This window comes from Andrographis paniculata, unplaced genomic scaffold (genome assembly GCF_009805555.1).
Source record: "Andrographis paniculata isolate CXL003 unplaced genomic scaffold, ASM980555v1 Contig12END, whole genome shotgun sequence".
NCBI classification, from domain to species: Eukaryota; Viridiplantae; Streptophyta; class Magnoliopsida; order Lamiales; family Acanthaceae; genus Andrographis; species Andrographis paniculata.
The window spans coordinates 2909246-2924396 of record NW_026137402.1 but is presented as its reverse complement, the minus strand read 5'-3'; the positions used below and the strand labels follow the sequence as shown (position 1 = coordinate 2924396).

General features: G+C 32.3%; 1 protein-coding gene across 1 annotated transcript; it reads left to right on the top strand.

The window, feature by feature from the left end:
• The first annotated feature begins 12880 nt into the window (after window positions 1–12880).
• Window positions 12881–13567, top strand: LOC127252822 (uncharacterized). Its single transcript, XM_051277152.1, has 2 exons — window positions 12881–13445; window positions 13554–13567. Exons 1-2 carry the CDS (start codon window positions 12881–12883, stop codon window positions 13565–13567), a joined length of 579 nt encoding a protein of 192 aa, XP_051133109.1.
• Window positions 13568–15151: the final 1584 nt, after the last annotated feature.

The window sequence follows — 15151 nt, the reverse complement described above, 5'->3', positions numbered from 1 at the left end:
GGTCTTTCAAATCTCGGCTAGGGCCACGAGTCCCCTGCCGAATGACAGGAATTCACTGGATTAAAGAAGAGCCTCTATGGGCAAGTCTGGTGGATGACATTATTAAAGAACCAGAATGGGCAAAGATTTCAGATCCTGATTTTCAGTCAGAAGTTCCTCCGATAGTCTTCCCTCCCATTCCAGAAGGCACGACATCCCATTTAAAACCTCTGTATGTTAATGCGCACATTTGCGGGAAACCAATCACAAAGGTTTTTATAGACAATGGAGCCATCTTCAATGTTATGCCATTAAAGACTCTCAAGAAGCTAGGGAAGGGAATTCAAGATTTGTCTCCAGTGGATTTCGAGATGACTAGTTTCACAAGGCAGCCAACCAAGCCAGAAAGTATGATGGTCGCTCCAATTGAAGTCAGACCAAAAAAGATTTCTACCGTGTTCTTTGTAGTGGATGCAGACACTACATATTCGGTCCTACTTGGGCGAGACTGGATTCATGCATCTCAATGTGTGCCATCAACACTACATCAGCAATTAATGTTCCGGGAAGCCAATCAAGTTTTCAAAATGGAAGCAAATGACAACCCTTTCGGCGCCTCAGAGAAATTTGAAGAATCAGTCTTTTATTCCAGTCACTTATCCCCAATGTCTCAGAAGTTTATGGCTAATGAATACCCAAAGAAGGGTTATAGATTCACCAGCCAGAATTTAATATTCTTTTAAACAAAAAAGAACAGCTTTATTGTATGGCTCATGAGGAAGCCAAATCTGTTTTTTGTAATTTATCTTTTATGGATAGTACAAAGTTAGAAGATTGTAGTTTACTTATTAATAAGTTTTATTTAAATCAGCTTTGGGAAAAAGTAGGAAAAAATAAAAATATTTATGATTTTCATTTCCAAGAAGATGAACAATTTCGTTGGCCCGACTTATTAGAGAAGACAGAGCCAGCCTTTTCCGCACAAGACCCTTTGTTGGAGTTTAATTTAGGAACCGACCTGGTTCCAAAAATAATAAGGATAAGCAGTTATTTGTCCGAAGAGCAACAGGTGAAGATGCTTGAGGTTATCAAAAACAACATTGATTGTTTGGCTTGGGATTATTCAGAGATGTCTGGTTTGGAGCGAAGTCTGATAGAACATCGTTTGCCTATTAGAGAAGGTTTTAAACCCTACAAACAACCTTCAAGGCGTGTAAGCTCCAATCTGATGCCTCAAATCAAAGAGGAAATCCAGAAACTTCTCAGAGTGGATTTCATTCGGCCTTGCAGATACGCAGAATGGTTGGCAAATATTGTACCAGTGGTCAAAAAGAATGGTAAAATCAGGATATGCATCAATTTCAGGGATCTTAATATAGCCACCCCTAAAGATGAGTATGTAATGCCTATGGCCGACATGCTAATAGACTCAGCAGCAGGACATAAGATCCTCAGTTTGATGGATGGTTATGCAGGATATAACCAATTCTTTTTGGCAGAAGAAGACACTCATAAGACAGCATTCAGGTGTTCAGGGGCTTTGGGTATTTACGAATGGACAGTCATGTCATTCGGTTTAAAGAATGCGGGGGCAACTTATCAAAGAGTCATGAATTCAATTTTTCATGATCTTATTGGCAAATCTATGGAAGTATATATTGATGATGTTATCGTCAAATCTTCAAGTTTTGAGGAACACTTGAGAGATTTGAAAGATGCTTTCGAACGGATGAAAAGGTACAAGTTGAAAATGAATCCAACTAAATATGCTTTCGGTATATCAGCTGGAAGTTTTTTAGGATTTCTGGTACATGAAAGGGGGATTGAGATCGATGCCAATAAAGCAAGAGCAATTCTTTCCACCCGACCTCCCAAAACAGTTAAGGAAGTACAGAGTTTTTTGGGCAAAGTAAATTATCTGAGGCGATTCATTTCTAATGCTTCTGGAAAGGTTAGGCCAATTACTAAGTTGTTAAAAGCTGGGGCGGACGCTTTTGAGTGGGGACCAAACCAGCAGACGGCTTTAGAAGCTATTAGGCCAATGACTCTCTGCTCTGCCAATGGCAGATTTACTCTCTGCTCTGCCAATGGCAGATTTACAATGTACGGTGGAAATAGTCGACGCATTCTCCGTCAACACAATTTCATAAGACAATTGATCACAACTAAGGTTATTGTCATAGACCATGTTGCGTCAAAAGATAACCTAGCGGATCCGCTAACCAAAGGGTTAAGCCGTGATTCAGTTTACAAACTGACTAGAGGAATGGAGATCAAGTCTGCAGAAATATTAGTCTTATAAAAGAAAACCCAACCTAGAAAGGTTGGAGATCCCAAGAACAAGGTTCAATGGGAGAACCTGCCTATAAGACTTATGTGCGTTACTGTGGGGGTAATAGCCTCAACTCATTCATGTCTACAAACAGTGACAGATTAAGGAGAATAGCAAATGATTGCTTTAATGATCACTAAGCAAGTATCATACAATCGGAAACTCAAAGATCACTAATGTGAGAGAGAACTGAGACCGCTTCAAAGAAGAATTGTTCAGACTCAGTTTTTTAGAAACTCTTGTAGAACCAGGATGGGCTCTATGGCCAAAATGGAGCAAACTATGAAAACCGAAGTAGGAATTAAGATTTTGTGTCGGTATGTAGTTCATTTACTAAGAAACTAAATAGTTCAAAGACAAAATGTCCATTGGATAATTGGTAAATATTGTATATTGTTCAAAAAAAAGTTCAAAAGCACACCTATTTATCCTATGCATAATTCATTTCTTTCATTGAGTCATCGTCGTCTCTTCTTTTTATGTAAAGGATTGTCCGGTGTGTGTTTGAAAGAGAAGAGAAGGGAAATGAAGAGTTTTGTGTCCCACATGGGGAACACAAACCATCTCACCCCAATATATCAACTTTTCACTCCATTAAGTGATAAACAACAAATTGGATTGGATATGGACTCAATTGTTTGGGCTTGTGCGTAGGCCTATGCTCAATATATATATATATATTTATATATATCAAAGATGGTCCTTGGGCCGAGGGGATCGTGGGCTTAGCCCAATAAATTAAATTCAATTTTATAATTTCGAATTTAATTTTGAATTTAAATGATAATTGACAAATTCTTGTCAATTATTGGATAAATAGAATTTATTGTGAATTGGTTAAACATGTGCATTAGTGGGATGTAAAAGACTTCCTTCTCGCAACTGAAAATAACACTACCAATAAAACCCTACTCATTCTCAATTTTTCTCTCCTAAAGCTTTCCAAAAACCAAAAAATTCTCTGCAATCAAAATATCTTCCGAAAAATTTCTCTGTTTTCCTAATTTGGTTCGCGGAATCTGTGATTCCGTTCAGTTCGTTCTATCCTGGGAGGCAATTGGTGGCGGCCGAATTCGTTTCAAGGAAATCGCATCTGCGCGAGGCTCAAATTCGATTTGTATTTAACATTGAGTTTCAGTTTTCAAATTTTTTGTTTCTAATTTCGCCATATCTCATATTTGCTATACAAGTCTAACAGATTGTCCCTAAGCGATGTCCCACTTCTAATTCAGAAAAAGAACATTGTCGATGAATACGAGGAAAACATATATGGGGAGAAAGAAAGTATAGTGTATATCATATGTGGAAAAAAAAAAGAAAAAAAAACAGAATTAATATGATATTTTACATGGAACAATAACTTCAAAATTCGTCTTTACATTTATACGAGCGACTGTAAGAAAATCGGTTGCAGATTTCCACCATGGTTGTCACATGTCATTCTCCGACATCAAGTTCCGCACTTCCTTTGTCTTCGCCAACCATCTTTAATTCGATTCAATACCCAAACAGAGTCGATTGTAATTTTATAGGTGAAGGGAGATCTAGAATAGACCCTAGGGCTCAGGTGGAATTAGTTATTAGAGATCCACTTCGTTGCAATTCATAACTCACATGGTGTGTTTACTTGTGGGATTTTATTTTATATTTTATTATTCTAATTTTTTTTTTAAAAAAAATATCAAATCAAACACCTAATTTTTATTTATTATATTGCACTAAAATTAAATTTTACATTCAAAATATCATATGAATACATATTCATATCACATTAAATAATTATTTCTATTCAAAACCGAAACCCAAAACCCAAATCTCACAAGTAAACACACTCAAGTATTTTTCTCCGCCGTCTAATCCGACGATATTTAGGGGAGCAATCTGTCCTCATTGATGGCGCTACAAAACAATAACAAGGAAATCGCGTTCTACATCGCCGCGGAGAATTATTACTTTAAGATTGTCACCTATTTGAGGAATTTATGCGACTTAATAGACGGTAGTAATTAAGGCAAAATCGGATATGGACACCTCCTAGTTCACAGCGGCTAGAGGACACTTAGGTTAGCCATTCTTAATCCCATCTTGCTTTTAATCTTTATATCGTCGTTTGTTCATTTACAGTTTATTAGGGTTTACAAAGGTAATTATTTGTTGGATTTAATGATACTGGTTAAATTTGATCGATTGTTTGTTTCTGAAGACGCTTTGATTACTGGAGGAAATATTGGATGTTGATTGCACTGATTTTTCTCTGTTGGAACCTCCAGCTTTGATTGCACCGTCAATGTCACCTCTGTCATTCACCTCTCTGTCTCTCTCATAAAACCCAACAAACAAATTGTTTAGCACTATATGACTTATGAAATTGGCATTTTTTTTTTTTCAACACACCAGGTACATGCAATGACATTAACATTTTTATCGATCTGTATTATTTGTACAACATCAAAAGACAATTCGAAAAGATGTAGAACGTGCTTTTGGAGTTTTAAAAGCTCAATTTGCAATAATTTGTGGCTCATGTACTATTTGAGATCTAAATATAATTGGAAAAATAATAAAAATTTGTATCATATTAGATAATATGATCGTTAATGTGTACTATTATGATATTTCACAATTTGATCAAGTGGAGACACATGCGAATGAAAATTCGCTTTGATCATACTCACGTGACAGACATATTGATATAACAAAATGTTTATTAAACATGATCCGACTTTGACACCGAAGGACACACAATCAATTAAAATTGGTTTTAGTAAAGCACATTTAAGCTTTTAATTCTTCTTAAAATTGAATTGTATGTTTAAATTTTAATATTTAGTTACTTATTATATTAATTTTATTGGAGGTTGATATTATGGTTATATTCAAAACTATTTTTTTTCCAATAACTTCATGTGTTAATTTTAAATTAATTTAAACTAAATTACCAATAAAATCATACATAAATAAAAAAAAATATATATATATACATATATAGAAAATATTCTAATGTGCATATAATATATTATTTTATAAATTATTATATAAAATTTGTATTAAATAAAATAAAAAATTTATTGACCTGGAATTAAAAAAAAAAAAAAAAAAACTCGGGAAACTCAAATTTTGATTTTACAATGTAAGTCAAAAATTAAATGAATTCTTCATGAATTCTTAAGTTGACGTAGCATTACGTGAAAGAGAGAACATTCGGGAACGCGAAATTAAATTGTTTGTTTATGGTCTAATCCAAATCGGATATCCATGTCTTAGTCTGTGAGTGAGTGACGCCGCATGTGACGTCACTAACTAACACCACGGAGTGCCGACATCGGTTCCTTCGATGCACCGCTGCCTCCCTACCTACGTACCTACGTGTAACCTTATTTGCTTGATATGTCCCTATCAATTTTTTTACACTAAAAAGGACTTGTCTTGTCTTTTTTAATCTCTCCGTTTACACACTGATTTTTTAAAGATTTTTGTAATTTTGTAAATTTGAAAAAATTAATAATAAATTTTATAGTTTATAAAATATATATATATATAATTGATGTGGTTTTTTTAAAATTAATAAATAATATTTTATTCGTCTTATATAATTTTTTTATATTTTTCATTTTCATTTTTTCTAAGTAATTTTTATTTTTTTAAATATGATTATACATTTTAATTATATTTTATACTCTCTCTGTACGGCTCTAAAGATTTTATTTATTTTTTACATTATTGTATTTAATATTAAAAATATTTTTATATTTGTATAATTTTTTGCACAAATATTATTATAATGGTATTACAAAATACTAATAAAAATATTTTTATCATTTTGTATTATATTTTTTCACAATAGTTAATATTCAAAAAGTAATAAATGAGACCGTAGAATCTGACCGATGTGAAAGTAGTATTTTATAATTTTTATAATTTTAATTAAATTATTTAATTATTTTAATATAATTTATAAGTATTTCTATCATATAATTATTTTTACTAATATAGGTAGTAGTTGCAAAGAGGAATATCAAATTAGTTATGTAAACTGGGCCTTTATTTTTATAAATAAAATGAAAATTTAAAACATATACAAGACACTCGAAACTACAGCTATCTTACCCCCAAGTAATTTCTATGGAGTTCTAAAACTGTACAACAGGTAAAAAAAGAAAATTACTACCAAAAAAAAAAAAATTACTAACAAAAAAAAAAGTGAAATTAATTAAAGGCAGGTTTCTTCCCGTAGCGGTGAGTTCTGCGAGTGTAACCCACAGCTGCAGCAGCAATTAAGATTCGCTGCTCCGTAAGGCAGCGGTTGAAGACCACCGAAACGACGTCGTTGAAGCAGTTAAACACTCTGCGAAACTTCTTCTCCAATCTTCTCCACCACAATTGATCATCCTCACGCATAAGCACCATCGACGGTCGCAGATACGCCCAAGCCGCCAGCTGCACCAACGGTTCCTTGATCGGAATCTGTCTCCGCCCGCTCTTCGCCGGAAACGCCGTGCACGGTGGCGATACAGCCATCAGATCCTTCAAGCTCGTGTAATTCATCCCCTGCAAAGCGATTACCTCGATCTCCACCTCTTCGGTGTCGCCGCTGCTAATGGCTGTCGCAAATGGCAAGGATCGACCTCCGATGGGGAAAATTGTAGAACTGTGAGCACTAACTTTGCAGCTTTCCATTAAGGAATTTGAATTCTGATGAATTTTTTGAGATTTGAATTGAGAATTTGAGATCACAGATCAACAGATTGCTGGCTACCAAGAGAAATTTCAGTTTGTGTGTGATTTAACAGAGGGAGGAAGAAAGGGTGCGGTGTAGGGTCCACGCGGATGACACGTGGCTGGAGCACGGGCGCAGGGTACTTTTTTATACTTTTATACCATAGTAAATTATAATCTTCACCGTTAATATTCTGGGTCCCACAAACGTACGGCTTAGAGATCTCCGGCCCCTGGACCGGCTAAACTTAAGTCGTCATCAACCACATTAACCTGCCACGCGCTTTTGGTTAATGATATAATTTATGTTTTGGATAATATACTATTTAAATTAAAATTGAATTAAAAAAAAAAAAATCAATTTCAAACTTAAACAAAACACACCTGGAGTTTTAAAAAATCTTAGAAATTGTAATTAAAAAACTATTTAATTGTAGCATGATGTTTCGTAAAAAGAAATACTATCTCCTTCCGCCTTAGGTTATACTGCCTCCGTCCCAAATACCGTATCTGCAACACTGTAGACACAGTATTTTAGAAGGGGTATAATTAGTAGATAATTAAGAATGTATTAGTGAAAATAATTATCCTATAATATAAATTAAAATTAAGATAAATAATTAGTTTAATTAAAATTAAAAAAATAAAATTAAAAAATTTAAAATGAGATTAAAGTGTGTAATCATTTCCCAAAAAAGGAAAGTGACATGGTATGTGGGACGGACAGAAACGGTATATGGGACGGAGGGAGTATTTATCTTTTGCGTCATTCTATTTAACACATATATATATATTCTAATATTTGAATAATTTTTTGTACATATATTCTTCTATTAGTATTACAAGACACTGATGGAAGTATATTTTTAATTTTTTTTAATTTGTTCTACATTTTGAAATAATAAATTGAGTAATATAAAAATATCAACACGCAAAAAGTAAATGATATTTTTAAAGTCGGACGGAGATAGTATATATTTTCTTTATCGAGATACTTATGTGTTTTTGTTTAATTATATAAATAATTAAATAATTTTATTTATTCACAATTTTATTATTTTTATTTTAATAAATAATAATCAAATTGCTATTATTATTATTTATTTTATTATTTTTAGCATTTTTTAATAATTCTTTCATAATATTTGCTTTATTTTTTTTGTTATCTATTTTATTTTTATATGAAGATAGTATTGTACTCCCTTCGTTCACTTACAATGTTTACATATTTCTATTTTGGAACGTCAAATTACAAAGTTAACATTTCATTAAATACCCCACTTTTTTCCACAAATACCCTTATTTTACATCACATTATTACTTTTACACAAAAAAAATAAGGGCAAAAATGTCATTACACTACTTTTAACTACTCACTATAATTAAAATACTATTATTTCTTAAACACTGCGCCAAAAATAAATGTAAACTTTGTAAGTGGACGGAGAGAGTATTAGTTATTAGTCTCAGGGTTCACCCAATGATGTGTTAAGTATTAAATTTAATTTGTTTTAAGAAAAAAATTGCTATCAATAATAATGACAAATTTTAAAAAATTTTGTGCAAACATTCAAATTTCTGTAATCCCATTTAGTATATAAATATGGACATTTATTAATGTATAATCTAACGAGGTTGTTAGGGTGCTAAATAATAAGATTGTCAGTTGATATATATCAATTATGGTAATATAAGGATAGTTTCGATTGACTTAAAAAATATGTAAAAGGAAAAAATAGTTTATTTTGTATTTGAATAAGTTATTAAATTGTTAAAATTGTACAAAATGACATGTAATATAATTGTATTTTTAATAAATTTTTTATAATTTATTTTTAATATTTTATTAATTATATTTAAATATTTTAAATAAAAATATAAAAAATATATTTTAAAATTTTAGTTATTTATATTTTAAAATTTTTTAATTCAAAAAAATATATAAATTAAAAATAAAATTACAATATAATATTAATTATCATATTTTCATTTTATTTTATAATTATATTTAATAATTTTAGTATAATTAGAAAAATTTATATGATCTTATTTAAATTTGGTATCTCAAATATAATATATAAATTAAAAATATAATAAAATTATATTTTTTATTTTTTTAAATATAATCTATAAATTAATTATTTTTATATTATATTGTAGTACTGTATTTCATATTATTATTATTATTATTATTATTAATAAGGATAAAAAAAATATTTTTTCAACTTCAAAAATTACTTTTGCATTTTTGCAAAAGTTTTCTTAAAAATGGAATTCAAAAGCCGCTGCCAAAAGTCAATTTAAATGGAGCCTTCTTCGGATGATTATTTCAATATATTATATAATTATGAGAATAAATAGTATGATGTTTACTTTTCTTAATTTAAAATAAATTATTTGAATAAATTAATTTTATACCTAGTTAGGATTAATTATTTTTAATTAGTATATTAATAACAGTTTTAATTAATTATAATAAATATGTAATTAAGTTGGATAAATTAATACTATCTTTGTCCACAGAAAGTGTTCTTATTTTCTTTGTAAAAGTCTGTCAAAAACGTGTTCATATTTTATGTATAAATTAATTCTACGGTATAACGACATATTTGAAATTTATATAAAAGTTAAATAGTATTTTGTATTAGTGTGCTATTATTTTTACTATAATAAAAAATATATTACCTCCGTCCAGTTCTAAGGGTCTCATTTATTTTTTGTATGTTGATATTTGAATATTAATAATTATATCAAAAACGTAGTACAAGTTAAGAAAAAATTAAAAAAATACTTCAATTATAGTCTTATAATACTAATAGAAAGACATTTGTACAAAAAATTATACAAATATAAGAATATTTTGAATAGTGAGTACAACGACGCAAAATGTAAATGTGACCTTAGAGGCAGACAGAGGAAGTATATTTTTAGTAGAACTGGTAAAAATGGTGAAGAAAATCACTTTCAATTGAGATTGATGGAGTATATGTTATCACGGATATCATAACATCTCATATGTTAACGTAACACAATATATAATAGATATATATAACTAACCAGACATGTTAATAATATATAAAAACACATGTTATTTTAATAATTATTGTGTGTTAGTGTATTAGAGATAACAATAAGTCAGGTATGGATCGAGTCCAGTTGGATCTGATATCCAGTCTAAATACATATTGTTAGACCCGAGATTCAAATCACATTCGGCTATATCTAGATCCAACTATATTCAAATTCGACTAGAAATATATCCAATAAGACCCGATAAATTTAAAATATTTTTATTTTTTTAAAAAAATAATAATAATAATGCCCTCTCTGCCTCCAACCTTACAAGTTTTGATTCATATATTTTATTGATTACTTCATGAGAACCTGAGAACTAATAGAGTCACCACCCACAAGGCAAAACACCAATTGACTTAAAGTGGGCTTATAAAACCAAATACAAGTCTACAAGTGAAGTTGATCGATTCAAGGCACGACTAGTGGCAAAAGATTTTAAACAAAAGCCGAGTACTTATTATTATGACGTGTTTTCACCTGTGAGTAGATTTCATATGGTGCATATGTTCATCTCTACTGCAACTCAAAATTAGTGAAAAAATTATCAAATGAATGTAAAATCGATCTTTTTAAATAGGTCCTTGCAAGAAGAAATTTGTGTTGAGAAACTGATGAGTTACATAAACATAGGGGAAGAACACAAAATTTATAAATTGAGAAAAAACCCTATATGGTTAAAAACAAGCACCAAGGGCTTGGTACAATTGCATTGACTCCTACTTCGTTGAATCAAGTTTTGTACGATGTCCTTGTGAGCATTCCTTGTACATCAAAAGTACTAATTCAAGGGATATGGTTATTGTGTGTTTGTATGTGGATGATCTCATTACACAGGAACTAATTTTGCATTGATCTTAGAATTCATAAAGTCGTTACATTGCAGACTTGAGATGGCAGATATGGGATTAATGAGCTACTTTCTTAGACTTGAGATAAATCAAATGGAAAATGGAATCTTTATCTCACAACATAGGTATGCATGTGATCTCTTGAACAAATTTTTCATGATGGAGTCGAAGCCAATCTCGACTCCAGTAGCTGACAAAGTGAAGTTATCTAAAGATCCTGAAGGAAAGAAGGTGAACTACTATATTTAAGAGTTTGATTAGAAATTTGAGGTATTTAATTGCTACAAACCCGACATTTCCTTTTGAGTAGGTTTATTGATTCAATACATGGAAGATCAAAAAGTTTCTCATTGTGCTGCTGCAAAATAGATTCTGAGACACGTCAAAGGTACATGCAAAGATGGCCTTCTTATCTTTACTAATAATATTGTTAAGCTTGTCGGATACACAAATAGTGATTGGGTGGGTAATATCGAGACAAGAAAAAACATATTGGGATATGTATTCACCTCGGCTCAGCTGCATTTTCTTGGTCTTCCAAGAAACATCAAATAATAGCACTCTCAATAGCCAATGTTGAATATATCGCAGCAGCAGACTCTGCCACTCAAGAAAATGCTGGAATTTTACAATATAAGCAGGATGTGCGTACAACAAGTCAACAATCTCCTTGTCCAAATACCCAATCCTTCAAGGCCACATCAAACATATTGATATTAAGTATCAATAAAATCATTTTGGTTTGACCATTGGTGTGGTTTACAGCCTCTAAACCTTCTTGTCGCTAGCGATCATTCATAAATAGAAGTTAACTGATTTTGGAATGATGGTGGTTGGGACAACTCTCGGTTGGAATATAGTGGAGATGATCACTCGAGTTTCTTTTGATATTGTGCTATCGGATAAACCTATTTGGAAACCATCCACCTTTGGTAAGTCCTCGATTAAGTCGGCTTGGGAAATCATTGAAAATCACTCTATTTCTTCCTTCATTTTGTTACATTTGGACTGAAAGAAATTATGCAAAGCATAGGGAATCTGATTTTTGCGCTAACAGGATTATTTGGAGGATTCATAACGATTTGCAGGTACTGTCTCGAAGTGGACTCTTCGACAAAACTCATTGGGTTGGCTACAGTGAAGCAACAGAGAAACTTGATATAAATCTGAAAGTAAAACCACGAAGAAATCCAAAGAAAGTCATATGGAAGAAACCAACTGTTGGATAGGTTAAACTGAACACTGATGGTGCAGCATAAAACAATCATGGAAATGTTGGAGCATGAGGTATTTTTAGGGATCACTATGGCAACCCGATTGTTGCATACACTGAATAAATTGGGCAAGATTCCAACAATTTCTCAAAACTCTTGAAAATCCATAAAAGAAAAGAGATCGTAATTGAGAAAATATTAAAATAATTATGAATTGAAATAGACTCAGAGATTTGTATTCAAAAAATCCAAACAACATTTGGTCATTGGCAGTTGCAAGAGCTCATCTCGAATATTAGGATCAACCTAAGGCAGATTCGATAAAAAAAAAATCTCTCATTTTCTAGGAATGCAACAAAGCAGCAGATTTACTAGCGAATCAGGCATGTAACTCAAAAGCTTAACCCATTCTGAATCCGCATGACATACGAGGTATTGTGAAGGCGAGTAATACTACAGATACAGAAGGCATTGGCTAATAACAGAGATTGGTGGCAGTTGTATTTTAAAGTTGTTACTTGCTTTTATTTAATTCCAGAAAGTGTAACCACGTTTTCTTCTTTCACTTGTAATATATATATGTAAAATCTATTCATTTTTCTTACTAACAGTAACACCTTGAACATTCTCTTCTCTGTCTGTTTCTTCTTCTCTCTCTTGATGGTTGGGTTGTTCTTCATGGTATCAGAGCAGGTTCTCCTCTAGCTCTCTCTTCTATGACGTCTGAACTCCTCAACCAAGCTGCTATGCTTGTTGATTCTACAATTCAAAAAATCAGTAACTCTCTCATTCGTGAGGAATTTTTTGTTTTCTTTGGTGACCACCTAGATTTAGCTCTCGTCACTATTCAATTGAGCTCTTCCAACTGGATCGCTTGGAAGGTTGCAGTAAAGGCTGCCTTAAGCTGCAAATTTAAGGAAGGATTTATCGATGGTACTATTACTCCACCGTTAGTGACTGATCCAGGATACAAGTATTGGCGTAGAGGTGATAATTTGGTTTTCATGTGGCTTAAGAATTCTATTGCACCTGAAATTGCCAGATCCTTTGTTCACACTCCTCTGGCTTGTGATTTATGGCTCGAACTTAAAGATTGGTTCTGTCGTGTAAGTGGACCTCAACTTCTTATGCTTAAGAATTCTATTGCACCTGAAATTGCCAGATCCTTTGTTCACACTCCCCTAGCTCGTGATTTATGGCTCGAACTTAAAGATTGGTTTGGTCGTGTAAGTGGACCTCAACTTCTTATGCTTAAGAGGAAGATTGTTAATCTTTCCCAAGGTAACAACATTATCACTGAGTATTTTGGTTCCTTTAGATCTCTTTGGAGTGACTTTCGTGCTTTGCAACATTTTTCTTATTGTGATAACTCTGTGCTGCAACTATTAGGAATTGAAGATTAATGGATGCTATTGGTTCAATTATTAATGGGGTTTAATCATTCTTATGAACATGTCTGCAACCAAATTTTTATGATTGATCTTATGCCCTCTGTGAGTGTTGCGTATGGAATGTTGTGCAACGTAGAGTCACAGTGTGGTGTTCTTGTGTCTAATTCCATCTCTTCTGATTTAGCTATGTCTGCTGTTGTTATTCCTTCTCACCCAACATCTCAGAACTTATTTAAGAAGAAACATTCTAATAGCATCTGTGCTTACTGAAAAAGGCCTGGACACACCAAGGAAACTTGTTTCAAACTTCATGGTGAGCCGGATTTGTATAAAGAGTTCATCAATAAGAAGAAAGGGAAAAGTGTTGTTGCTGTAGTGGTCAATTCAACTTCTAGAAAATAGATTAAATGTGAAGAGCCTTCATCTTTTGTCAATAAATCTGAGATTGAAGATATATTCAAAAGGCTAATGCAGACATCTACTCTTTCTCCAGTTGACTATGTAGCAGGAGCTTATGGTTGCTCAGGTAACTCTTCATTTTTGGAACATCTCTCGGTGTGTGGATCCTTGATACAGGGGGTTCCATCCATTTGTGCTCGTCTATTTCCTTGCTTGTGAATCCTAAGCCTATATTTTCATCCACCAATATTCATCTTCCCAATGCAACTACTAAATCTCCTACTTATTCTGGATCTGTTGTTCTAAATTCCTCTATTACATTATATAATGTTCTTTACATTCCTGGTTTTGTCCTGAACCTTGCGTCTATTAGTAAATTGGTTATTGATTTAGGTTGCCTTGCTAAATTTGATGCCTCTTGTTGTGACTTGCAGGACTTGAGGACTAACTCGACTCTCTTGCATGCCAAGCTTCATCATAATCTCTATATGTTTTACTCGAGCTTATCATCTCAATTTTTATGTTCCACTGCCTACGTTGATCCTTTATTTCATACCTTATTATGGCATGAGAAATTAGGTCATCCATCTTGGAATGTTATGAAACACTTATCTATGGAGCTTACTGTTTTTCCTTCCTCGCCTTATAATGTTTGTTCCACTTCAAAATTTCACAAACCTTGCTTCAATAAAAGTTTTTCTAATGCCAGTAATACTTTTGATCTTATTCAAGTTGATCTATAGGGTCCTTTCTTGTATCCTTGCACCACTAATAATAGTTACATGTTGATATAGTTTATGATTGTTCTAAAGCTACTTGGCTATACTTGTTAAAGCACAAAAGTGAAGTAGTAAGTCTGTTGTCTAAGTTCCTTATTTTAGTTAATACTTAGTTCTCAAAATCAGTGAAAGTTATTCGTAGTGATAATGGATCTAAATTTTGTAACACTGCTTGTGAAGAATTATTTGCTCGGCTTAGGGTAATGCATCAAAGAAGTTGTGTTTAACAAAATGGGAGAATCGAGAGAAAACACAAACATATTACTCAGGTTCTTAGATGTCTGCTTTTTCATTCAGGTTTATCCAAATTTTATTGGAATAAGGTTATTCTTACATCTGTGTATTTGATTAATAGACTGCCCACTCCTATACTCGATTGGAAAACTTCATATGAGATCTTATATAACACCAAATCAGA